This window comes from Podarcis cretensis (assembly GCF_951804945.1).
Source record: "Podarcis cretensis genome assembly, chromosome: 1".
Taxonomy (NCBI): domain Eukaryota; kingdom Metazoa; phylum Chordata; class Lepidosauria; order Squamata; family Lacertidae; genus Podarcis; species Podarcis cretensis.
The window spans coordinates 16494495-16521273 of record NC_137170.1 but is presented as its reverse complement, the minus strand read 5'-3'; the positions used below and the strand labels follow the sequence as shown (position 1 = coordinate 16521273).

The 26779-nt window shown below is 45.2% G+C and overlaps 1 protein-coding gene across 2 annotated transcripts in view; it reads left to right on the top strand.

The window, feature by feature from the left end:
* RCOR1 (REST corepressor 1) overlaps window positions 1–26779 on the top strand; it is a 149524-nt gene that overhangs the window by 84464 nt on the left and 38281 nt on the right. For both annotated transcript variants that reach the window (XM_079951910.1, XM_079951909.1), the window contains exons 4-6: window positions 4639–4691; window positions 11372–11533; window positions 17747–17865. In XM_079951910.1, the coding sequence (XP_079808036.1) occupies window positions 4639–4691; window positions 11372–11533; window positions 17747–17865 (334 nt within the window). The remainder of the gene's footprint in view (window positions 1–4638; window positions 4692–11371; window positions 11534–17746; window positions 17866–26779) is intronic.

The window sequence follows — 26779 nt, the reverse complement described above, 5'->3', positions numbered from 1 at the left end:
GGATTCCAGCAACATCTGGAGTGCACCATGTTGGCAACTCCCGCACAGCCTGTCCCCTCTCGACCCCTGCCTCCTTTTTTTCTGCTTTGGAGAGAAAAGGTTTATCCCAGTGCAAACTCCCTACTACGTTTTATTCGCGGAAGCTAAGAGCGGCGAGCGTTTGGGGCTTGTGCCTGCGGAATGTGAAGCAGGCCGAACAAAACACTTCTCATCTGCTATCAATAATTTCTCAAGGTAATGAAACAATAGATCACAGTCCCTCTTTCCCCCTGGGGCGTGCCGTCTTTCGGTTCTGGGAAACAGCTTTCATTTTCTCTATTAAAAACTTTTTCACATGCTCAGCCTCAACTTTGGACTGATGTTTAATCCACCCCACTGGCCACAGTGACCAAGTTTTGCTTTTTATTTCTAAAATGGCACACACACAGAGAGAGGTCACTCCAGCTGCTTTTAAAGGTGCTATTGCTGTAGGATACTCCCCCCCATCCCTTTTATACCCTTAAGTTGAATTGGCAGCGAGGAGAGGGGCTTTTAATGGACAGTAAAAACCCTGACTTTAATTGCTGCAGACATTAGGACGTTAAGAGGCTAATTTGTAAGAGAGAACTTTTTATCTGTCCTGCTTTTTATTGATCTTCTGGGGAGTTTGGGGGGGGGGGTTAAAATGTTATCTGGATGGTGGACTTCGCTTCATGCTAAAAGCCAGTTAATGGCAGCTGTGCTGTACTCAAGAGAAGGGTGGCTAATGATGGAAACCTGCCATATACATATTAGAGCCTTTAAGGACTGAGTTTCTGGAGCAGGGAGGTACAGAGAAATGAATGGAATAGAGAGAAAAGGCATTTAAACCCGGGGGTGGTTAGCGTGTGGCATAAGAAGAACCCTGGCTGGATGAGGCCAGTGGCTTATCTCACCAAACATCCTGTGACCAACTAGATCCCCATGAGGATCCCACAAGCAGGACCCAAACGCCTCTCTCCTTCTGGGGTTTCCAGCAACCAGAATTCACAGCAGAGGTAGAAAATCAGGGCAATAGCCATTGATAGCATGCAGTGGCGTAGCGTGGGGGGTGCAGGGGGGGCCGGCCGCACCGGGCGCAACATCTGGGGGTTAGGGAAATCCACGGGTTAGGGGGCGCAAATCCACGGGTTAGGGGGCGCAAATCCATGGGTTAAGGTAAAGGTAAAGGTACCCCTGCCCGTACGGGCCAGTCTTGACAGACTCTGGGGTTGTGCGCCCATCTCACTTAAGAGGCCGAGGGCCAGCGCTGTCCGGAGACACTTCCGGGTCACGTGGCCAGCGTGACATCGCTGCTCTGGCGAGCCAGAGCCGCACACGGAAACGCCGTTTACCTTCCCGCTGGTAAGCGGTCCCTATTTATCTACTTGCACCCGGAGGTGCTTTCAAACTGCTAGGTTGGCAGGCGCTGGGACCGAGCAGCGGGAGCGTACCCCGCCGCAGGGATTCGAATCCATGGGTTAGGGGGCGCAAATTACTTGCCTTGCCCCGGGTGCTGATAACCCATGCTACGCCACTGATAGCATGAATTTGTCTAACCCTCTTGCAAAGCCACCCAAGTTGGCGGCCATCACCGCCTCTTGTGGGAATGAATCTCATCATTTTAACCTGTCCCGTTGGATGTCCACAAATTCTAGTGTTAGGAGAGACAGAGGGCAGCTTCTCTCTATCTCTGCTTTCTCTGTGTTCGTTTTAGAAAAGCCGGAAATTCCGCAACCTGATCCGCAATGCATTATAGCGATTGTGCAACCTGATCTCTACAGTACGTTGCCTAAGCTTCGTTCAGATGGCATCTTGCTTGCTCTGCTGGCCTCAGCAATATCGCCAAGTAAATGGCCAGCAGGGTATGCCAGATTCTAGCACTTTTGCCTGCCTTGTGTGTGCTCTTGGGGTTTGGAACTCTCTCCCTGCGGAAGTCTTCCTTGTTTGTTCTCGGGGGGGCCTTCCAGAAAGTAGCCCTTTCTTCCAAAGTGTTAAAAAATTCTGTTTTTGTTTGACCCTCCAGATAAAATTCCTTGATTGCCCTAATAAGCCAAGAGAGTTGACACATTTAAAAATGTGCATGTATGTATAAACACTACTAGCTTATTTATTTTATCTGTTGTTCTTTGTTGCTTTTTGCAACGGTCAGTTTTATTTTTATTGTAAAGTGCTTTTCGACATCTTATTGTACTTCACCTTACAATTATATATAACCCACCTTTCAGAATACACAGATCATCCTGACAGGCTTCACAGGCAACATTAAACCACGTTGTTGTTGTTGTTGTTGTTGTTGTTGTTGTTGTTGTTTTTAAAGCATAGTAAACAATATCAACATGCAAAATGTCGTTGGGATCGTTCCCTGTGGGGAGTGGGTGGGCAGAGGATGGTATAAAATGGTGCAAGAAAATGCAAGCGCCGTTTCCTTCTGTGGTTGTAAATTAAAGCAGCCGCATGGGAACTGCTTCATTCCCACATTGCTGCTGTAATGCATAATTGGCACCACCTACGTAGTGTTGTCCCTTTGAGAGTTTCTGCTGAGCTGTACACTGTTATCTTTGGAAGGGAGTGGATCGGGGAGGAAGCCATAGCAAACTGGCCTTGCATCTCGTGACCTCATTAGCCCTCCCTATCCAGTGACCCTCTCCCCAAGACATCAAAGGGTTTTCTAGCTGCTTCAGGAACCAAGTCATAAAAAGGCAGCGCTCAAGAATGTCGATTTAGCATAGGAAAGTCAGCTTCTGCAGGTCTGTGCGCAGAGAGACGCCCACTGATAAGAAGAAAACAAGACTGGTCAGCCATGCTATGTTCCTGACGGTGAAATACTTGACATTTCCTATGCACATTCATGTTTCTGCAGAGCTCACCACGTGGGCTCTGGTGTGTGATGCGTTCAGGATGCAATATCCCAAGGCCCAGGGAGGTTTGCCTCCCAGGAAAGAAAGTAATGTCACGGGGAAAACCTCGGCTGTCCAGCAACAGGGAGCTTACTTGCTCATTCCCCATCAGACAGAAAACACTGCTGGTCTCCCTGGATTGAAGAAATGGATTCAGCCGAGATTCATTTGTGCAGAGGGCAGAGGTGTAGCATGGGGTGTGTGTGTTGCTCCGGGCGCAAATTTTGAGAGGGGGTGCACACAGCAGGCTCCTCCTTCTGAGCCTGACTCTGTGCCAGAGGGAGCGGAGCCCTGACTGCGGTGCTTGTGCCTGGTGCCCCCAGGGCAGGTTTAATCGGGGTGGGGAGAGAGAGCAGGCGAGTGGGTGGCAGCGCTGCTGCCCACCCTCCTCAGCTGTGGCACACCTCGTGCCAGGTGGCAGCAGCTCTCCCACCACGTCACTTCTGACTCGGCAGCGGAGAGCATCGCACCTTGGCCATGGCGAGATGCCCCCGGCCACAAAAGCTCTGCCTCCACCACTGGGTCAGGTGGAGAGTGGAGAGCAGCTTCCCTGCCCCTCTCCTAACCCTGAACTGTAGCACACAGAGTGTGACCTCCGCGCCCCACCCCCTCGCTTGCCCCAGGCAGCATGGGCATACACTCTGCCACTGGCAGCAGGCACCCATGGTTTCAAGCCAGAATGGGGAAATGCTTGCTCTATCCCCTGGCAATGCAGTTTCCTGAAAACCGCAGCTCACATGTAGGGGCCCAGGGAGAACAGGAACCCCAAGGAATTGGGGGGCTCCGTCGTGTGAGAAGCTGCTTTTACACGGGGGTTCCATTGCAGAGGGCCGTGCTCAGCTGGTGGGTCTATTGCTGATGTGGCTGTTAGAATTCCTGCTCCATGACTGAAGTCATGGGATTGTTGTCTATCACATGACGGTATATGTTTTGACTCCACAGAGTGGGAAGTGACGGAGACAGGTTGTTTGTGTTACTGTGTTCTGTGAAGTGGGACTGTTGTTCTTTGTTCTTTTTCTCTTTGCTGTCTGATGCTAGAGAGAGGAGGAACCATGGTGCAGTGCTCCGTGTGTGTTTATATGTAAATAAAGTAGATTAGCCAAAATGCTGAGTTGCTGAGGTCTCTCACATGTATGCTGCGAAGACTCTGCGAATCTCTAACTGTGCTGGTGTTGGTTGGCATTGGTCGCTGTGATTTTTGGGCTGAAGAAAGCTTGTGAAGCTCCCGAACGATCGACCAGGAGGGAGGGAACATGCCAGTCGGGCATGTGTCTCTGCCAGGGTCCTACTTGAGTGTAGGCTGAACTCCTGACAGTGGCATTGGGGCAAGGAGCGTGGCCTCGCTGCAGCATAGAAGGGCGAGTGCCCTGCAAGCAAAAAAGTAGCATGTAAATGGGGCTTAAGCAACTTCAATAATTTATCTTCCCATCCAGTTTTCCCCACTTCTTTTTGTTTTGTTCTGAGCCTTTCCAATTGTAAACCTGTGGGCCGGCACTCTCTTGTTGTTTTTAATCCCTGTCTGGTGCTCAGCAAATTGTAGGTGCTTTATAAGTGATAAGTCATAATAATAGATAGGCAGTTTTGATAACTTATTTTCTGGCTTGCGTTCAGAGGATCAGAAGTATGCATCGTCTTTTCTGCACAGAGGGGAATATTGTGCTTTTCCGAAGCTTTTGTTGCTCAATATCTAATTCTCTTTCTCCCTCCGTCTCTCTCTCTCTCTCTCCCCAATTCTCCCCAGTGGATGAATACATCGCTATTGCAAAAGAAAAGCACGGCTACAACATGGAGCAGGTACTGAAAACAATTAAAAAAATTATAGTGTCCTATTAACCAAATGATGACTTTTTCTAAAGGGAAGATTCATTTCCAGTATTATTGATTGATGGATTGATTGATTGCATTTATACCCCGCCTTTCCTCCAAGGAGCTCAAGGTGGTTTACATAAGTTTCTTCATTTAATCCTCACAACAACCCTGTGAGGTAGGTGAAATTTGGTGTCCCAGATCCTGGCCCAACACTCTGCATGTCCGTCACTTGCATTCCAGTTGTTAATGAAACAAATTACTGTATTTTTCGCTCTATAAGACGCACCAGACCACAAGACGCACCTAGTTTTTGGAGGAGGAAAACAAGAAAAAAAATATTCTGAATCTCAGAAGCCAGAACCGCAAGAGGGATCGCTGCGCAGTGAAAGCAGCAATCCCTCTTGCTGTTCTGGCTTCTGGGATAGCTGCGCAGCCTGCATTCACTCCATAAGACGCACACACATTTCCCCTTTTTAGGAGGGAAAAAGTGAGTCTTATAGAGAAAAATATGGTAATCTGTAAACCAGACTGTTGTACTGCAGTCTTCCTTCTCCCCTTTGGACCAATGCAGTTAATTTTTTGATGTCTGGAATAAGCAGATATTTTACTAATCATTCCCAGTACGTTGGATTTTGTTATCGTTTCCATTTCTTAGCCTACACATCTTCATTTTTTAAAACCACTGTGGGGATGTTTTATTCCTGTTTCTAACCAAAATAAGGTGGGCGGGGGGCAGGCAAGGAGAAAACCATACCCATGTAGATGCATTTGACATGATCCTTATCTGCCATTCTTGGGTGTATTTATGTATAAACAAACACATTTAATATCTTGCCTCTCCGTAAAAGGTCAGGCTGGCTGGAAACATTAAAGTCTTGCTCAAAACGTATATAACAAACAAACAACAAAGGCTTAAAAAAAAAATCCACAATACAAAAGGACACGCAGCAAAACACACAAGACCAGTAAGTGACGTCATAAAACATAAACCCGCTAGATGCCTGCCTAGACAAGTGAGCTTTGCCTTTGTTTCTAAATTGCCAAGAAGAACATTCACTGGCACAGCTTCTCTACAAACTATTAAGATGGTTCAGGAGCAGGAAAACGCACAGATAGGAGCTGAGCAGAAGACCTCTTCAGGTGTTCAGAAGAATGTGTGTGGCCATAAATTGTGAAGGAGCGTTAGAAACTTAGATGTATAAGCCCAATGACACCTTAAATCTAGGTTACGGTTGCCACAACAGAATGTCTAGGAACTTTTTTTGCTTAATAATAATAATAATAATAATTCTATACCGCTTTATGTTTTAAAGAACAAATCTCAATGCAGTTTACAACTGATTAAAACCCCAAATGAAAACAATTCACAATGAAACGAATGCAAGCGTCAAGGAAAATACGTTTTGCTTTCTCCGAATTTATTTACCTACCTAATTTATATAGCTGCCCCACAGCAGAAGTACTCTAGGAAGCCAGTGTGGTGTCGTGGTTAGAGTATTGGACTAGGACCTGAGAGTTCAGGGTTCAAATCCCCACTGAGCCATGAAACTCACTGGGTGACCTTCAGCCAATCGCTTATCCTCAGTTTCATGTACCTCCCTGGGTTGTTGTGAGGATAAAATGTGTAGGATATATGCTCTGGGATATAAACGCGAGAAATCGTAAAGCTGGTTCCTGCCCAGTCTAAAACTGACACCAGAAATTGACAAAAGAAGGAGAGAATAGAAGTGGATGTGGATATGTGATTGTTTTAATTACACATGTTTCCGTTTAGTTTTGAACCTAAAGGGTAGCAGATGAGAGAGAAAATTAATGCATGCTTTTCTGTATCTCTTCTGGCCAGTTGAAAAGATCATAGTATGTATATGGACGCCTCTCTACTTCCCTATGTACCCATTTCCTAGATCTATCTAAATGTACGGCGTGTATGGATGGAGCATTTAAAGAACACCACCCCAAGGCTGTGGTGCGATGGGTCAGTGCGTCTGGCTATTAACCAGAAGGTTGTTGGTTCGAGCCCACCCAAAGATGGCTGCATTGCAGGGGGTGGACTAGATGACTCTTGGGGTCCCTTCCAGCTCTGAAGTTCTAGAATTCTAGGACCTTCCCAAAAGAGTCCCGGGAATTATAGTTTACCCCTCACAGAAGTTACAAGCTCCAGCTCCCCGAATAAGCTACAATTCTCAGGATTCTTTTGGGAGAAAGCCATGTTCTTTAAATGTATGACGTGTAAAAAAGGTAAAGGGTAAAGGGACCCCTGACCATTAGGTCCAGTCGTGACCAACTCTGGGGTTGCGGCGTTCATCTCGCTTTACTGGCCGAGGGAGCCGGCGGCGTACAGCTTCCGGGTCATGTGGCCAGCATGACTAAGCCGCTTCTGGCGAACCAGAGCAGCACACGGAAACGCCGTTTACCTTCCCGCCAGAGCAGTACCTATTTATCTACTTGCACTTTGAGGTGCTTTCGAACTGCTAGGTTGGCAGGAGCTGGGACCGAGCAACGGGAGCTCACCCCGTCGCGGGGATTCGAAGCGTCGACCTTCTGACCGGCAAGTCCTAGGCTCTGTGGTTTAACCCACAGCGCCACCCGTGTGTACACAGCCTAAATTGGAAACTACTGGAGCATTATGACTCATGGAACTAAGGTAGATTTGGAGAAGGCGCCGAATAAAGGTAAAGGGACCCCTGACCATTAGGTCCAGTCGTGACCGACTCTGGGGTTGCGCGCTCATCTCGCTCTATAGGCCGAGGGAGCTGGCATTTGTCCTCAGACAGCTTCCGGGTCATGTGGCCAGCATGACTAAGTCGCTTCTGGTGAACCAGAGCAGCACACGGAAACGCCATTTACCTTCCCGCCGAAGCGGTCCCTATTTATCTACTTGCACTTGGACGTGCTTTCAAACTGCTAGGTTGGCTAAGGCGGCGAATAGGATCCACTTAATTCTTGAATGATACAAGTAGAGAAATGTATAACTTTAAGCTTTGGTTATTCCATTTTTCAACGAGGCACCGTCCCTGCTGAGAGGTTAGAAAGGGGCGGAAAGGAAGAAAATACTATTTCATGTAAAAAAGGTTATTTTCACAGTGAGTCATGTTGAAGGGAATTCCAAGAAGGAAAACTCCCTAGATATTGAGCAATGAGTGCGTGATGACACAGAACTGAGCAGCAAGGTCTTGCGTGTGCTGACCAATGTGGAGCTTCAGGAAATCACGAAGTGATGACTTTTCTACCAATGAAGAAAAACTTTTTTTAAAAAAATAATAACAACAATTTGCATTGCAAAATGGGCTCGGGGAAAGGGAAATCCCAGCATCAAAGTTAGCGCTTTCACTTTGAATAACCTGAGTCAAAATGTTTTGGCCAAGAGGTATGTGATCTGTATATAACTTGCAGAGAATTAAGAGGTTTGTTCCAGGGCATTTTAACCAACAGATGGAGGGAATAATAATTTTACTTGAGGAGACAGTGCTGCCAAATTAACCTTGTTTAAAACTATGACCGTGAGATAGTTGGTCCTTTCTGAAATGTTTGCTGTGGAGGAAATAGAGAGGAAAGACTGGATCGTGCAGCAGATGCAACTTGCTGGGATTCAAAGGTGATGCCGTGCCTTCAACTTTGGCGCTCTTCTGTACAAGATAATTTAGTAAGATGGGCTTTCCAGACATTCTTTGTGCCACCCTTCCCAAATGTATCATGGTGATCTTGAATGGCTTTTGTCTTAGCTAACTAAGAAACAAACACCTGAGCATATACCTACATACTGTCTCGGACATTAAAGCCAGCGGTAGGGGCCCTCTTGGTAGTTCATCCACCCTCAGAAGTTTGGAAGCAGGGGGTGGCCCAGGAGAGGACATTCTTTGTTAGCTGCCCCTAAGTTGTGGAAATCGCTCTCCAGAGAGGTGCATCTGGGACCTTCATTGTGTGGCTTTTGTTTTATGATGAAGACACAACTTTTTACTCTGCATTTGAGCAATATACATATATAACACACGGATATATATATATATATATATATATATAGAATCATAGAATCATAGAGTTGGAAGAGACCACAAGGGCCATCGAGTCCAACCCCCTGCCAAGCAGGAAACACCATCAGAACACTCCTGACATATGGTTGTCAAGCCTCTGCTTAAAGACCTCCAAAGAAGGAGACTCCACCACACTCCTTGGCAGCAAATTCCATTGTCGAACAGCTCTTACTGTCAGGAAGTTCTTCCTAATGTTTAGGTGGAATCTTTTTTCTTGTAGTTTGGAACCATTGCTCCGTGTCTGCTTCTCTGGAGCGGCAGAAAACAACCTTTCTCCCTCCTCTATGTGACATCCTTTTATATATTTGAACATGGCTATCATATCACCCCTTAACCTCCTCTTCTCCAGGCTAAACATGCCCAGCTCCCTTAGCCGTTTCTCATAAGGCATTGTTTCCAGGCCTTTGACCATTTTGGTTGCCCTCCTCTGGACACGTTCCAGTTTGTCAGTGTCCTTCTTGAACTGTGGTGCCCAGAACTGGACACAGTACTCCAGGTGAGGTCTGACCAGAGCAGAATACAATGGCACTATTACTTCCCTTGATCTAGATGCTATACTCCTATTGATGCAGCCCAGAATTGCATTGGCTTTTTTAGCTGCCGCGTCACACTGTTGGCTCATGTCAAGTTTGTGGTCAACCAAGACTCCTAGATCCTTTTCACATGTACTGCTCTCAAGCCAGGTGTCACCCATCTTGTATTTGTGCCTCTCATTTTTTTTGCCCAAGTGCAATACTTTACATTTCTCCCTGTTAAAATTCATCTTGTTTGTTTTGGCCCAGTTCTCTAATCTGTCAAGGTCGTTTTGAAGTGTGATCTTGTCCTCTGGGGTGTTAGCCACCCCTCCCAGTTTGGTGTCATCTGCAAATTTGATCAGGATGCCCTTGAGTCCATCATCCAAGTCGTTGGTAAAGATGTTGAATAAGACCGGGCCCAAGACAGAACCCTGTGGCACCCCACTAGTCACTCTTCTCCAGGATGAAGAGGAACCATTGATGAGCACCCTTTGGGTTTGGTCAGTCAGCCAGATATATATATATCTGTAGAGATGTCATCACGCTGTAGTTCACATGGTCCCTGATAGGTGGCACTGCTAACTACAGTGTGAAGGCAAACTTAGCAAGTGGCCAGCCAGGCAATGAAGACCAGCGAACAAGAAAGCGGGTGGCAGAAGCCACAGCGGCCAGCACAACAACAACAACAACAACAACAACAACAACAACAACAACATAATTATATATACATACCCTGCCCATCTGGCTGGGTTTCCTGTAAGAGTGTCAGGGTGGACAGCAGGGGCCAGCGAAAGAGGGGTGAGATGGGAGAACTGGAAAGTTTTAACTGCTTTCTGAAGCCGCCACTCATCGTATTCTCTTGACAGCAATTTGTTTTAAATGGGTTTTTAATATTGCCTTTTGAAATTGCTGTAACCCACCCTGGTGACGAAAGGCAAATAATGAATGAAGGAATGAGGGAGAAGCAGAATCTCCGGCTCATTCTGTGACAGTACAGCCATGACCACCAGATCTGAGGACTTCATCTGAAGTTCATTTGCTCTTCAGGAGCGCTGCTCCTCATGGTCTAGGGCAGGCTTCCTCAATCTCAGCCCTTCAGACGTTTTGAGACTACAATTCCCATCATCCCTGACTACTGGTCCTGCTAGCTAGGGATCATGGGAGTTGTAGGCCAAAAACATCTGGAGGGCCAAGGTTGAGGAAGCCTGGTCTAGGGAATGCCCAAAGATGTTCAAAACAAAATTAAAGGTGTGGTTTGTACATTGCACTCCATCTTCATGTTTAGTAGTCCATTTGTGTGGTCTGCTATTTCTATTTCTACTATTATTTTTATTATTAGAATTAGAATTGATATACTGCCCTATACCCGGAGGTCTCAGGGCGGCTCACAGAATAAAATCAAGATATAAAACCACAAAATACATAATAAAAATAAAAACAACCCAATAGCCGCCCCCTCCTTTCTTCCCACAAGGCACCCCCAAAGCAATTTACGATATAATACATCTTAAATTATATAGGAATAGTTAATCTATGATTGGATATATAAGAACAGTTAGAAATATAAAAACAGCTTAAAAGAACGGCACGTAAACAAAATCAATTCAGTTCCGAGAAAGATACCAAGCGGTATAAAGATTTTAGAAGTCTTGTGGAAACTGCTCAGGGACTTTACTGTGCTTTGAATGGATCGTTTCAAGATTAGCATGCGTTGTGGTCTCTCTCTCTCTCTCTCTCTCTCTCTCTCTCTCTCTCTCTCTGTGTGTGTGTGTGAGAGAGAGAGAGAGAGAGAGAGAGAGAGAGAGAGAGAGAGAGAGGCTGACATAAACAGAGACTGTGTGCATCTTTAGTCAATTGGGAAGGAATGGATGCAAGGCCAGCTTTTCACTTCCAGACCATCTGTGTTCTCCTTATGGTAAGAAAGCAGTGAGCCTGCCAGAAGGTTATCAGAAAGGATCTGAACACAACCCAAGCCCTAAAACCTAGGAACTAAACGAAGGGTAGAAGTGTTGGCCTTTTGACTTGCATGAAAATGGCCAGGGTGACGGTTGTTTCCCTTTGGTTGTGGGTCCACTTTTTGTTGCATTTTTCCATGCTCCCTCTCTCTTCCTTCCTCCAGGCCCTGGGAATGCTGTTTTGGCACAAGCACAACATTGAGAAGTCTCTGGCTGACCTGCCCAACTTCACCCCCTTCCCAGACGAATGGACGGTTGAAGACAAAGTCTTGTTTGAGCAGGCTTTCAGTTTCCACGGAAAAACATTTCACCGTATTCAGCAAATGGTGAGACTTCACTGAGGCCTGAGTGCAAAGGTGTGAGTGCGGGTGCTGCGATCCATGTTGGGTTTGGATGATCTCAAGTAGATTTTCCAGCTGAGATGCTTTGACCATCTACAAAGGTGCAGGGATCTTTAGAGGGGGACGGGAGGGCTGAGTTGCAAGAGCTTGAGTTTTTGGACTTTTTATTTCCCCCCACTTTGTTCATGAACTACACAATTGATAAGTGTGAAGCACTGATAGGGAGGAGGGCTGGAGACTTGGGGCACGAGATTATAACGGGAAAAGATGATGTGCTGGGAACTCCCCTTTTTTTACATTTATACTGTAAGAAAAACAATCAAACAAAAAACAGGTTGCAAAAATGCAGAGATAAGAATGAAAGCTACCCTTCAAAATGTCGAAAGCAGCTACTGAGGAAGAGAGATTCTACTCATCTGTATTAAAGCAGCACAGTGGAGAATGCAAATTAAAGGACATAAGATGAGCACTCCGGGATACACTTCTAAAATGGAGACTAGTGTTTCATCCTAATAGAATCAGATTCGACAGGGAACTTGTCAGATAAATATTTACGTATATCATAAAGGGCTACTCAAGTGCACCCCATTCCGCTGTTGTTGTTTTGCCCTTGGTGGTTTTAACATTCATGAATAAGTTTTTCAAGAAAAGAAAAGTGCTGTGTACACACACACATGAAATGAAGATTTACCTACAACTGGTAAGTCACTAATCTCATAAAGATGGGAGGGTCTGGCAGTCTAAATGGTCAGGTTATTATTTTTGCCTGTAATATGCAGGAAATTCACAGACTGAGAGCGAGATCAGGCCCTCCTTATACTGGCGTATGGAGCGAGGGGATTTTATTATTCCACTGCTGTGAAACACCAGCGATGACAACACTGTGATATGGAATCCCATATCCACCTTTCTTGGCCTGGAAAGAGGTTTCAGATTGCTAAAACACATCCATCAAAATATTCACATACAAAAAGATCACAGCAAGGTTTCTAAGGGTAGATCTGTTTATATAGGAGTTGTAGGTGGAACCAAATTAAGATGACAGAAGCGCAGGAGTGTTTTGTATCTGTTTTAATTGCATTTTAACTCAGCTTTTGCATAAATTTGCTTTATCGACTAGGAGAAAGAATGTGCAGAAAAGTGACTCCCTCTCTCCCAAATCTCTGCATTCTTGCTTTTCCTTGAGGGTCTTTTTTTTAAAAAAAAAAAAAGGAACAGAAGTGTTTTATATTTATATTCACTGGAGATTACGGGTCACACTAAAAGCTGTGTGCTGTTAATTAGCAGAAGTAACAGCTGTACCTCCCCCGCCCCACCAAGTCTTCCAGCTTAATCCCTGTTCGTTAACTATTTTACCACCAGTTCTTAAAAATAATACAGTGGTATCTTGGGTTACAGATGCTTCAGCTTACAGACTCCGCTAACCCAGAAATAGTACCTCAGGTTAAGAACTTTACTTCAGGATGAGAACAGAAATTGTGCGGCGGCGGCAGCGGGAGGCCCCATTAGCTAAAGTGGTACCTCAAGTTAAGAACAGTTTCAGATTAAGAACGGACCTCCCATTCAAAGAAGAATGGGAACTTTTTACAAATTACTGAAAAAGACAACAAATTGGACTCCTTGGCAGGTTTTGAATAAACATACACAAATTTATTGACTGTTAATATAGTAGACAGATAATACAAGGATTTATACATGTTGTCTAAGGGCAGAGTTAGATGTGGGCCTCTTATTCAGAATGGCAAGCCCATACTGAGTTCTCCCACCTCCTACTGGTAACGTACAGGCAGAGGTTTAGCCAATGATGTAGAGTAGGGTGGGGGGACAACGACTTTGTGGTACGGATACCTCTGGCCCGCTGCATGTTGTCGGATTTGCAACTCGCATTAGCCCCAGCCACATGTTCCCTGGCTCTGCTTCATGATTTGGAGCATTGGAAATGAGCCCCAAGCTTACACGATCCTTTCAGCCATGTGGCTTTGTCTTTCCCATTTTACCATAGTTTGCCATGAAGTCGAAATCTGCAAACTGGATAGCTCTTGCTCTCCAAACTCATTTCAGACTTCAAGCCACAGTTTCTTGATTGGGAACATTATGACAAACTATGGTTAGCACTAAACTGCAGCACTGCAGAGAGAGGAAGGGTTCACCATTATTGACTGATGGAAAACGACGGTTAGGATTTATACTGTGGGAGAAAGGTACGTAAGATGAGGGGAGGAATCCCTCGAATGATGATTTGGAGGTTTGTCTGAACTGAGTCAATATGTAAAGAAGCCTGTAATTAATTACGCCTTTGATTGTTTCACAGTTGAAGGTCTTTGACTATCAAGTTTTACGTATTTCAACCAACAAAGACGACCTTTCAGTCATCAAGATGCAGGGCTTTCTTCTCCATGTGAAGTCTTATTGATTTTCAGCAACTAGCAAAAAATGAACAAGCCACTCCAAAGGCATAAATATGGTTGCTGTGCTTGAAAGGTTCTCGGGAAGAAATGACTTTTCCAGGGCCTGCTTAAAAGTGCATTCTTGTGGCATTCGGTACTGTTATGAGGACGACGGCAGAATTAGTCACTTCAGGTCACCAAGATAGCACCAGCCATATTTGTATGGTACTTTACAAAGGAACATGAGCCAAAAAGTGACTTAGGAGGAGCTTGCACTCTAAATTTCAGCCATGGGAGAGACATGCCAAGGGTGGACAAATAGATGGCAAAGTGAGTGCAGTCTCAGTGCTTCCTTTCAATGGGAGATGAGTGCAAAGTCGTTATACCACGGCTTCAAGGATGTATAATGGGTTTTGTGACATACCTAGAAGGAAGAGAGACCTAGCGTCACTTTGCTATAAGGTAGTCCCAGGCAGAAGGGAGCCAGTAGAGATTATGGACAGAATGGCTTGAGAGCAGGGAATTTTGGGTTGATTCCTTTGGAGGTGCAACGGCACTGGGAAATCAGAACATAATGATGGAAATGATCAACCTCATAGTTAAGACCACGCACAGGGTGGCTTACAACATGAAAAGTTTCACACAATTGCGAATGTAACAAAAGTAGTTGTAAACAGTAAATAAAGCACATCGAAAAAGTATGCAACCAAATGGGGCAGTTTCCACAAAGATCATCATAAGATCGAAAAAAAGATGCAAAAAAATAATAATACCAATTACAGCAATAATAATAATAAATAATAAATAATTTATTATTTATGCCCCACCCATCTGGCTGGGTTTCCCCAGCCATTCTGGGTGGCTTCCAACCGAATATTAAAAACAATACAGCGTCAGACATTAAAAACTTCCCTAAACAAGATTCCCCAATGAAAATCCTTAAACCAGTGTTTCCCAAACCTGGGTCTCCAGCTGTTTTGGGACTAACAGGTCCCATCATCCCTGTCCACTGGTCTTGCTAGCTGGGGATGATGGGTGTTGTACTCCAAAATAGCTGGGGACCCAAGTTTGGGAAACGCTGTTCTAAACAATACCGCAACCCAAGAGTATGTTTAGCGGCCTCAGCTTTTGTAGCTAGAGTCAGTCAGGGCCCTTTCTTAAAGCGCTGTGAGACTGACTAGCTGACTTTGGCATAAGCCCAAAGCTTGGCCTTTCTGGGGGTTTTTATACTTGTACCCTCTTTTGTAGAGGGACGCGGGTGGCGCTGTGGGTTAAACCACTGAGCCTAGGGCTTGCCAATCAGAAGGTCGGCGGTTCAAATCCCCGCAACAGGGTGAGTTCCCGTTGCTCGGTCCCTGCTCCTGCCAAACAAGCAGTTTGAAAGCACGTCAAGTGCAAGTAGATAAATAGGTACCACTGCGGCGGGAAGGTAAACAGCTCTGGTTCGCCAGAAGTGGCTTAGTCCTGCTGGCCACATGACCTGGAAGCTGTACGCCGGCTCCCACGGCCAATAAAGCGAGATGAGCACCGCAACCCCAGAGTCGGTCACGACTGGACCTAATGGTCAGGGGTCCCTTTACCTTTACCCTCTTTTGTACCCAAACACTGCACCCAGTGCCAGCCTTTTCTCCCACAGTGGATCATTCAGAGGCCTTTGCAATGCAGCTTGGTGTTGTAGATTGCGGCACCAATCTTAACAGACTAGTGACCTAGCAGAGACTTCAAAAAGACCAGAAGAAGGGCAGTTCCATTCTGGACATCCTTTCATAGGCCATGTACCAGGGGTGGGTGGGGCCAGGAGCAAGAGTAGGCAGAGCAACAAATGTGAGTTTTATGTTTGTAGTGTGCTACTTTTCATGCCCTTACATGCCACTCTTTCTGTCCTTCACCTGAGCCAAGCAAAAGAAAAAGCACAACCAGTTTTTGAGGAACACACTTCAGCCTGGCAAAAGTACTCAGTTAAGGTGCAAAGAAAAACTGTTGAGGTCATGTGTGGCCTGGGGAGGGTCCCGAGAGCCGGATGGAAAAGTATGGAGGGCCACATTTGGTTTCCAGGCCTGAGGTTCCCCATCCACGAACCTGCAACCAGGCTTTTCTGATCCCTTCTAACACCTCACTCTAAAAGCCAAGCAATAAACTATAAAAGCAGCCATCAGAGCAGCAGCTGGGATGAAGGAGGCAACTAGGGTAGAAATTACACCCAGAAATCCAAAGTACAGTGGTATCTCGAGTTACAGACGCTTCAGGTTACAGACTCTGCTAACCCAGAAATAGTACATCGGGTTAAGAACTTTGCTTCAGGTTGAGAACAGAAATCGCGCAGCGGTGGCACAGCATCAGCGGGAGGCTCCATTAGCTAATGTGGTGTCTCAGGTTAAGAACAGTTTCAGGTTAAGAACGGACCTCTGGAACGAATTAAGTTTTTAACCCAAGGTACCACTGTAAGTGAGTAAGGGTACTCTTTAGCTCATTTATAGCTTTATTATTATTAATATTATTAATAATATTCTGCTGGGAGCCGCCCAGAGTGGCTGGGGAAACCTAGCCAGATGGGTGGGGTATTATTATTATTATTAATAATAATAATAATAATAATAATAATAATAATAATAATAATTTCATTTTGGCTGGTGAAGAGAGTATTACTTGCCTTGCCTCAGCATCTGAGGAACTTTGGTCTCCCCAAAGCAAGACCACTTCCATACAATATGAGAACCAGTGGATGAAACTCAGCCATTATCAACAGGTTTTCAGAGGACATAAGGTGCTATGAGAGGAGGAAATGACACGCAAAATTGCCCCCCTTTCAGGTTGTAAGCACATTCTTTTTAAAAAGGAAGAAAAAGAAAAAAATGCAATTGAGAGACAGCTCTTTAATTGCAAATTGCTTTTTCTAAAGCTGGGCTTGTCTAGCAGTAAAAGCAGAACAACTGATAATGTAATTAGTGTTTAAGTGAAAATAAAGCAAGACTAACTCAGGTAGAAGTTGGCGGGAGGGAAAAAAACATGCAAACTTGAAAAGGAAGGTGTTGTGTTATGGAACGTGAGGCAAGTTATAAGACCAGCCTCTCCACTGAAGGCCAAATAAAATGAATCATTAAGAAGCAACCAACTGAAGCACCGTCAAGTTGTTGCCTTTCGGTGGCTGTGTTCACATATGCTAACCCATGGTTTGTTTTAACGATGGCTTGTTCAACAAACCACAAGCTTCTCATCACACCTGAGCACCTGAACCTTGGGTTGCTTCTCCAAAGCTTGGCTGGCTTTGCACATTCAGACAAGCAATACCTGGGCTGAACAAACTGTGGCTTAGTGTTATGCTCAAACCAAGCCCATGTGTCCCTCTTTATTTTGTGATTTTAAGTTAGTCGTCCCCAACATGGATTTGGGGACCCACTTCTTAATTTTTGACACTTGTTTGAGTGGTAGCAGGGCTGCTATTTTGACCCGTTTTAGGTCGCTGTGCAACCCATCCGTGGGTCAAAGACCAGCAATACGTAAGTCATTGGCTGTGATAATGCACTCACTTTGCCCCTTGTGTTGTGTTCGGTTTCTGGAATGACACCTCCATTTGGGTCTCCCAGAAAACCCATGCACCAGCCTTTTGTGCGCTGCTGCTGGTTCAGGCAAGTGCTAGCTCATCCCCAAGCAATCCCAGAATCAGATTTTGCCCTGTCCAACACAACAATTACCAACTTCTGCTCAAAATGGGCCATGGCTGTTTTCCTCTGCAAACTTTGCTATCTGATTGGAAGCTGGTGCGTGAGTAACGCAGGGCGTCTCAATGCTCCCAATATTCTGTGTTCCGCAGCTTCCTGACAAATCAATAGCAAGCCTGGTGAAGTTCTACTACTCCTGGAAAAAGACGAGAACCAAAACGAGTGTCATGGATCGTCATGCTCGGAAGCAGAAAAGGGAGAGGGAAGAAAGGTAAGCTTGCCGATAGGATTTGAAGACATAGGATCTAGAAACTAAGGGCCCTTCGAGGTGCATATTTTGCAGTTTTGTTTTGTGCAGAATTATGCAGGCAGTTTGGAGTTCTTTGAACAGAAATACCTTTTAACTCACACAAATTGGGAGTCAAGGGTAATAATAATAATAATAATAATAATAATAATAATAATAATTTATTATTTATACCCCCTCCCATCTGGCTGGGCTTCCCCAGCCACTCTGAGCGGCTTTCAACAAAATATTAAAATACAGTAATGCATCAAACATTAAAAACTTCCCTAAACAGGGCTGTATGGTGGGAATATTCAGTGTTGATGCTGTGTGAGCATCTCACACAAATGTAACAAACAGGCAGCCCTGTTTAGGGAAGTATTTAAGGACTGATGTTTTTATTCTGTTTTTAGATATGTTGTAAGCCATCCAGAGTGGCAGGGGAAACCCAGCCAGACAGGCAGGGTATAAATAACAATATTGTTGTTGTTGTTGAAGCAGAGGTGGCCAAAATGGCGGCTGCAACTTCCACCATCCCTGTTCACTGTCCATGCTGGATCTGTTGGAGCAGGATTATGACATTGCATAGAAAGCACCATTTCTCCTTAAAGAATGAAAAAATTATTGTGGCCTAAGTTTTGTGGCTGCACCTGACACTGTAGCCTCTGTCCCTCAAAGCTCATGCCATTATAAACCTGTTTGCCTGTGCCCAAACGCTCTCTGCTGTTTCTGCAGCTGCAGATCTGCAATGCTTCCTTTGGAAGTTATCACACAAACGGGGATCTTGTTTCCCCCCTGAAAAGAGCAGGATTTTGCAGTCTATTGAAAGTGATGTCCATCTCTGTGCTTTCCCATTTGTTTCTGGCCGTATATATAGAACTAAAATTAGCACAGTGAAAGGGGTGGAGCCTGGCATTTCAGGACTGGCTGTTTAGATAGAGCCTATCTGACCAAGTTGCAAGAATTATCAATCAGTTGCTGCTCCATGAGATCAAATGCAGACCATTCCTGGAAAGTCCTAAATCTCCCAATGAACCTTTCTTTATAACTACCCTGTGATTCGTGATCCCAGTCAACACTGGGCATGTCTTATGGTGTGATGACATAGACAGTCAAGATTATTTAGCTGTCCCTGCCAGGGTCTCTGCCCAGCCTGCTTATAGGAACATGGAGCTTCCCTGTTAATTCCTTGTTGTGAAATTGGATTTTCTGGTAAATGGGATCCTTGCTGTGGGCTATTATTTCCACCTCTCCTCCCCCTGTCAGCCAGTCATGCATTCTGTTCCGAGGGGCAGGGTTGGTTGTGTTAAGAGGAAAAGTCATTTGTGTGTCACTGCTTATAAAGCTTAAGGCCATTAAAAACAACAACTCAGGGCCATTTGAACACAGCCAATCAGTTCTTAATAAGCCAACACATGAATGAACCTTCTGCCCATTCATGCAGCACCTTTCTGTCTCCATCTGTCTCAATGAGATGTGTAACTAGCCATCGTTTCCTGTGTTGTCACAACCAGCAAGCTGGCTACCAGCTTCGCAGCAAGTATGTTGAGAGATGACCATTCAGACACAGCTTGTTCCTTTCACACCTTCTATGTTTGCAAGGAAACATCGCATTAATATTGCCGTTGTTAATTTCCCCCTTTTGTTTCCTTTTGCAGCTAAAAGGCTTGCATTCAACAGCATTATTGTTGTTGTTGTTGCTGCTGCTGCTGCTGTTGTTATTATTATTATTATTATTATTATTATTATTATTATATTTGTGTCTTTTATTGTGATCATCCACTTGGCTTATTCTGAGGACATGCAAGCAGAAAATTTGCAATGGAAATAGTCCCAAAGGGGGAAATAGCTTAATAGTTCCATCCTGCCCCTGTTGGGTTTTGCTTTCTCTTCATCCTGCTTTTTCCTTGAGACCCGCACGTGTTCTTAATCTGATTTACAAGGTATTTTCCCCATACCTTTGGACCCTGGGAAAACTCCACAAAGATGGTGCCTGAGCCTAGATTTTGCATTAATTCAGTGCTCTTGCAGTGCAGGAATATTGATTCAAAATAGTCATGAGAGCCTGTTGCTATGGAGATGGTGATTCCACTCTTACCATTTAGGAAAGGGACCAAGCTAGCATATGTATATTTTGTGTGAATTTTTTTTTTTTTAAAAAAACCCCAGGAATAGATAAACTGCAGGTTTAAATTGTGCTTGGTTTCTTAATTGTGATCCACCTTGAGCTAAACTTGGGAAAGCTGGGTGCAACTGTATTAATTTCATCACCGAGATAAGCTTGTGAGCAGAAAGTGTTTTTGGCTTGATCTCTAGACAGCAAGCAGCATTGCAATTGGTCCCCCCCCCCTTTTTAAAGAAAACCACCAATCCAATTTCAGTAAACAAGCCAGTATCTGAACGTATGTGACCAAAATAAATAAATAAATATTGCAGCCTGCAGGTGCCTGGTTACAAACGCTGAAAGGAACATTTGCACAACGTGAGTGAATGCAGAATATAAACATTCCTGAGCCCTGGGTTGGTGCTTGCTTTCATCAACACCAATGACTTACAACTATTGCAACTAAACTGAAGGGAGCAGGCATGTGTAATAGACTTGCTTCGCATGATTTTCCAACATGCCTTGCTCTTAGCACTGGAACCAGAGCAAGCAAAATAGTAATCGGAAAATTGCTAGGAACTGGCTTATTTTGAGTCACGCTGGTAGTCCATCTAGGTCTTTAACGTAGAGGCTTCACTCACCTGGTGTCTACACCCATGTCACTTAGGCGCAAGGCGAAGGTTTTCTTTTATTTTTCCAGGCTTTTAAGTGAACTTCCTGAATTTCATCTTTTTAAATGGTTGAGTAGGGCTGCGGTTATTGTTCTCAATTGTTTGTGTGTGTGCATGTGTACGCTGTTTGGTGTGTGTGTGAGTGATTGTCTTTCTTGCACTGCATACTTTATATTTTTGTTACTGTGCTTGTATTGCTTGCCGGCCTGGGAATTCTTGAGAGTCAAAGGTATTGTTTTATCCAACAAATGCAAGCCGCAAAGGTGGATGCAGAAGCAAATACATGCATTCTTCCTCCGCCTTAAGCAGGTGCACTGGGAAATAAAAAGCCACCCAGGTAGCCCCCTTCACACATTACGTTTTATTTCGTTTGTTAGTTTGTACGTTGCCCTTTTGTATAAATATTCCCAGGGCTGCTGCGTTCAATAAAGCAGAACAATAAAAACACATGCAGCGAACGTAATTTTATCCACCACTTCAGCTTATTATCGCCAGCGACGATCTTTCCACAGTTAAGAGAGAATAAAAAGGAAGGCGATAGATCTCCGTGGTCCAGCGTCTGCTTTTTAGGTCTCAAATTCAATCCCTGGCATCTCCCAAGTAGGGCTGGAAGAGACCTATGACTGAAGCCCTGGGGAGATGCTGTCTATCGTTGTAGAACAGGGGCAAGCAATGTGGTGCCGCCCAGAGATAGTTGGACTGACTCCCAAATCCCGTCATCCCTCATGGCTAGTTGCAAGGGATGATGGGAGCTGTAGTCCAGCAGCATCAGAAAGGCACCATGTTGTCTACTGATGTCATGGGCTGGTTGGGCGCAGAGGAATGGTGGGAGGAGCCAGCTGTGGAACTCTCAAGGGAAGAAGGCTCAGAGCCCAGGGGTTGGTGGTGGGATGACAATGAGTGGGCAGAGGGAGAAGACTGGGAAGAGGAGGTGTCGGAAGCTGAAGAAGTAACAGGGCGTAGCGAGTTGGGAAAGTCCAAGGTAGAGAGAAGTCTAGCATCAGAGGCAGAAGCTGAAGCAGGGGAGGAGGAAGGCTAAGAGGCAGGGATGAGTCTGACTGGTGAAGAGGAAGGGGTGTCTCCCTCTCCTGTTTCAACAAGCTTCCCTTCCCACTGGTCTCCCAGAACCAGAGGAGGCATGAAAAGGGTAGAGGAGAGGTTGACTTCATGGAGGTGCAGTCTCTGATTGCTTGGGAAAAGCCCTGGAGAGGAGGGGATTTGAGCAGCTGTGGACAGGTGGGGACTCAGTCTTAGCAACTATTTCACAGGGCAAGACCTTCAGGAGATGAGTAGTTGTGCTCATTAGGCCTGACAGTCCTGCGCAGATCCTGTTTTGCTAATAAAGAGTTAACTCCAGCTTTCTTAGTGTGATTTACTGCTCCTGTCAACCTCTGACGTAGATGGTGCTGATCTAGACGGACTCAGTCGTATGACTCTGAAAAAGCAGCTTCATAGAATGACTCGCATTTGGGGAAGGGGCTGTAGCTCTGCGGTTGAGCATCTATGTTGCATGCTGATGGTCCCAGGTTCAGTCCCTGACTTGTCCAGACCCGTGTCTGAAACCCTGCACAGTTGCTGTCTGCACAGATTTGAAGTTAAGTTTGCCTAGCCAAACGGTAGCAACAGATTCATAAAGCGTGAGAGAGAAACAGGGGAGGAGGTAGGGGTGTGTGTGTGTGTGTGTGTGTGTGTGTGTGTGTCGTTCTCTTCATTTAATTGTATACAACATATTAGAAAGCTTGTACAAGCGATGGTGTATTTGCAAGATAGCACATTAGTTAAGGTTGCCTGAATCGGTGCCCCCTCAACGATTCCTGCGTTGGGTTATTAAAATTATTTTTGCCTCGATTTGTGAAAACCACAGAGTCAGATAATAATAACAAAAGTGTTCCGCAGTAAACAGGTGCAAACTCTGGGCTGCGTGGAAGGAATTCTAAAAGAGTTTGGGAAAGAAAACAGCAATGTATGTCATATGGGCTTCTGCAATATCTTTTTTTAATTTCATGGGTTGTTGGAAAGGTGTGCCAGTTTCATTGGATCTGAAGCCTACGCATATATTAAAAGTGGAGCCAATAAGTTCTTTGCTGTTGTCTTTGCTGTTGTCCTTCCTACACAGCACAAGCCTCTTCAGTAACATCCTGTACAGCAATGCTAAGTCACAGGTGAGCATCACTGTGAACGGTGGTCCAGCATCTGATTGGAATTATTGAAGGATCAAAACATGATAGGTTAGATTAGTGATCCATCGTGCTCAGGATTGATGCTGCCGTTCGTCAGTGGCTCCCAAAATTGTTGCCCCCGCGGACCACTTGAAAATTGTTGAGGTTCTTGGCAGACCTCTGAATGGCTTTTCATGCCCTTTGCAGCAATTGTAATGTGCTCTACAAGGTGCTGTGTGGTTTTAATTATAATTTTATTGCTGCTTTTACCGTTTATATTTTCCCGTATTACGTAGAGTGCAGATTGTAACACAATAAAATAACAATAATAGAAGCAATGCAGACACAAATTAAAAATCAATACCACTATTTTAATGCAATGGAAGTGCCGTCTCCTGTAGTCAGCCACAAATCCACAGGCGCACCGTGGACAACCTGAGCAAAATTTGCAGACCCACTGGTGGTCCATGGGCTACGTTTTTGAGAAACCCCTGCCCTCTGAGCTACCCCTGGGAGGTTCACAAGTGTAGCCAACCCTTCCAGTCCAACCCGGAAATCGAGAGGGAGGTGTATTCTGGAGACAAAAACTGCAGTTCTGGTTAACAGCTTGTTGCTAGACATCTCTTTTCCTTTTATGTTCCCTTGCTCGTGTCCCTTTCCCACATGGCGTTGTCTTTTTTTCTTTTCTTTTTTAAAGATAGCAAGCCTGCAGGCTGGGTTTGTTTATTTCAAAATAATTAACTGTGCAGTGCCTAGCAGTTGAGGCACTTTATAAACAGTGCATATTAATCTCTCTCTTTCAAAGTAATTGCTATGATATAGCTTGCATATTAAAGCAGCAGTTAGGCCCATGGGAAGATGCTCTGTGCCGGGTTGGGGCTATTCATCCAAGAAGCCCAGGGAGATGTCCTTCCAGATGTTCTCGGACTCCAGCTTCCAACAACATGTGGAGGACTACGGATTCCCTATGATCTAACCCAGTATTGTCTAGCCCAGGCTTCCTCAACCTCGGCCCTCCAGATGTTTTTGAGACTACAATTCCCATCATCCCTGACCACTGGTCCTGCTAGCTAGGGTTCATGGGAGTTGTAGGCTAAAAACATCTGGAGGGCCGAGGTTGAGGAAGCCTGGGCTAGCCTGACTCAAGGATTTCAAGCAGGATCTTTCCCATCACGTGCTTCCTGGTCTTTTTAACTGAGGATGCCAGGGATGGAAGCCAGGACCTTCCTGTATGCAAAGCATGAACTCTGCCTCTAAGTTGTGGTGCCTTTCTCCTTGTTCTCAAAGATAACACTTACAGATGCTTCTACAGCTCTGGGTACCTACACAAACCAATCTAGGCAGCTATTCCCTGTCTGCACTCTTATGAAGCAGTTGCAGCAGCAGGGGACCATTCCCCTCCACTAGCTTGTGTACCATCCCTCGACGGGCTGCACGCATGCAGCCGGAGACTGAGCCTGTGTGGAAGCTGCCTCTGCTCCTCCCTTTTCACTCCGCTCCTGGTTTTGGGAGACAGTGGTGCAGGAGTGGGGAAGCACTTGGCCCTTCACTTGCTTGACCTGCCTCTTCCTCCTCTTCTTCCAACCCATCCTGAGCTCCACCCTCCAGCTCGGAAGCTTCCTCTGCCTCTGCATCTTGCCTCCTGGCCGGTGCAGTTCCCCACAAATCACTGGCCTCCGACTCCAGCCCACCTTCCCCTGGAACACACCTGGCGGTATTCTGCCATTGCCTCTTCCTTTTGCTCAGTAGGTGATCCATGAGCCAGATTAGGGCTTCTGCTTCCCTCCTACTAGCCCTCTGACCTTTTGCTCCATCCCTTTCTTGCTGAGCTCCAGAAGGGGAAAGAGTTCAATCCCTGACAACTCCAGGTTCAAGCAGAAGGTTTGATTCCTGGCACCTCCAGGTAGGGATGGGAAGGAATTGTGGTGGGCCACTACTGGCCAGTCTAAACAGTACTGAGATAGGTGGAATCTGACTGGGTACCATGTGTCCATGTGCCATTGTCCTTGCAGTGGCTGCTTCCTTTAGTTCTTGTGGCTGCATTTCTTTGATTATGCACATGAGACAGCAGGTGTCCTTAGTTTTGGTACAAATTAGTCTTACTCAGAGGACCTACATGTTTGTTGTTGTTGTTGCTTAGTCGTTTAGTCGTGTCCGACTCTTTGCGATCCCATGGACCAGAGCACGCCAGGCACTCCTGTCTTCCACGGCCTCCTGCAGTTTGGTCAAACTCATGCTGGTAGCTTCGAGAACACTGTCCAACCATCTCGTCCTCTGTCGCCCCCTTCTCCTTGTTCCCTCCATCTTTCCCAACATCAGGGTCTTTTCCAGGGAGTCTTCTCTTCTCATGAGGTGGCCAAAGTATTGGAGTCTCAGCTTCACGATCTGTCCTTCCAGTGAACACTCAGGGCTGATTTCCTTAAGAATGGAGAGGTTTGATCTTCTTGCAGTCCATGGGACTCTCAAGAGTCTCATCCAGCACCATAATTCAAAAGCATCAATTCTTCGGCGATCAGCCTTCTTTATGGTCCAGCTCTCACTTCCTTACATCACTACTGGGAAAACCACAGCTTTTCCTATACAGACCTTTGTTGGCAAGGGTCCCTGAAGTTTGAGCCCTTCACAACCAGCAACGAAGTCTGGGTAACCACTGTTATCTTCTTCAATGGGGTTGTTCCACGACAGGTCACCACATTAAAAAAATAAAATAATTACTACTACATCTCGGATTTTGATTAGAATTGCTGTGCCGGATCATCTCGTATTACATGAAGCATGTTTTACAAAGTACTCTTTTTTCTGGTTTTCCTAACAACATGCACGTACAGTTTCAGACGAAAATGTCATTTTCTAGAGGCAATATGCCTAAAGAATTAAAGCGCTCTTCAGCAAAACAGCCAATTTACCATGACGCTCCACCTTTACAGCATCTGTGCTACTGACTCTCAGACTTTGGGGTTGTTTTAATATATACAACAAAAAAAACTAATCTACTAAACCCATTTTTTAAAAGCAATATGGGCTAAAGTCGCTTCTGGGGGCCCCCGGGATTAGGGGCTTGGAAGCTTAAGCTTAATTAGTTTCATAGTAGATCTGTGCCTGGGTAGTAGATCTCCCCCAACTGAACAAACTTTGATTTGATTTGATGTATTATTTCCTTGTATATTTTATATTGTTTTATATAAACTGCTTAGAGGTTACTGTTGATTAAGCAGTATGTAAGTGAATATAAACAAACAAACAAACAAACAAACAAACAAAAAATCCACTGAGTCTGCAGGCCCCGTTTGACAGCTTATCACTGATAGTAGTATTAGTAGAAGTAATGGTAATAGTGATGATAAAAATTTTATTATTTATACCCCACCCAGTGTGGGGTACAGTGGTACCTTGGGTTACATACGCTTCAGGTTACATACGCTTCAGGTTACAGACTCCGTTAACCCAGAAATAGTGCTTCAGGTTAAGAACTTTGCTTCAGGATGAGAACAGAAATCCTGCTCCAGCGGCGCAGCAGCAGCAGGAGGCCCCATTAGCTAAAGTGGTGCTTCAGGTTAAGAACAGTTTCAGGTTAAGTACAGACCCCCGGAACGAATTAAGTACTTAACCTGAGGTACCACTGTACTCTCATTGGGTGATAAGGCCCATTGAAATCAATGGATACAAGTTCTACTCTTAAGTATGGCTAATGTTAGTTATCACCCACATGTCCCAGAATATAAAATATTGGCCTGCATGGCTGGTATTGTAGATAGTGGTGACAGATGACTTTGAAATACTTTGCTAATACAGTGGTGCCTCGCAAGACGAAAAGAATCCGTTCCGCGATTCTCTTCGTCTAGCGGTTTTTTCATTTTGCGAAGCAAGCCCATTGACGGCTTAGCGGATTAGCGCTTTTAGCGGCTTTTAGCGGCTTTTAGCGGCTTATCAGCTTAGCGGATAAGCAGATAAGCGGCTTAGCGGCT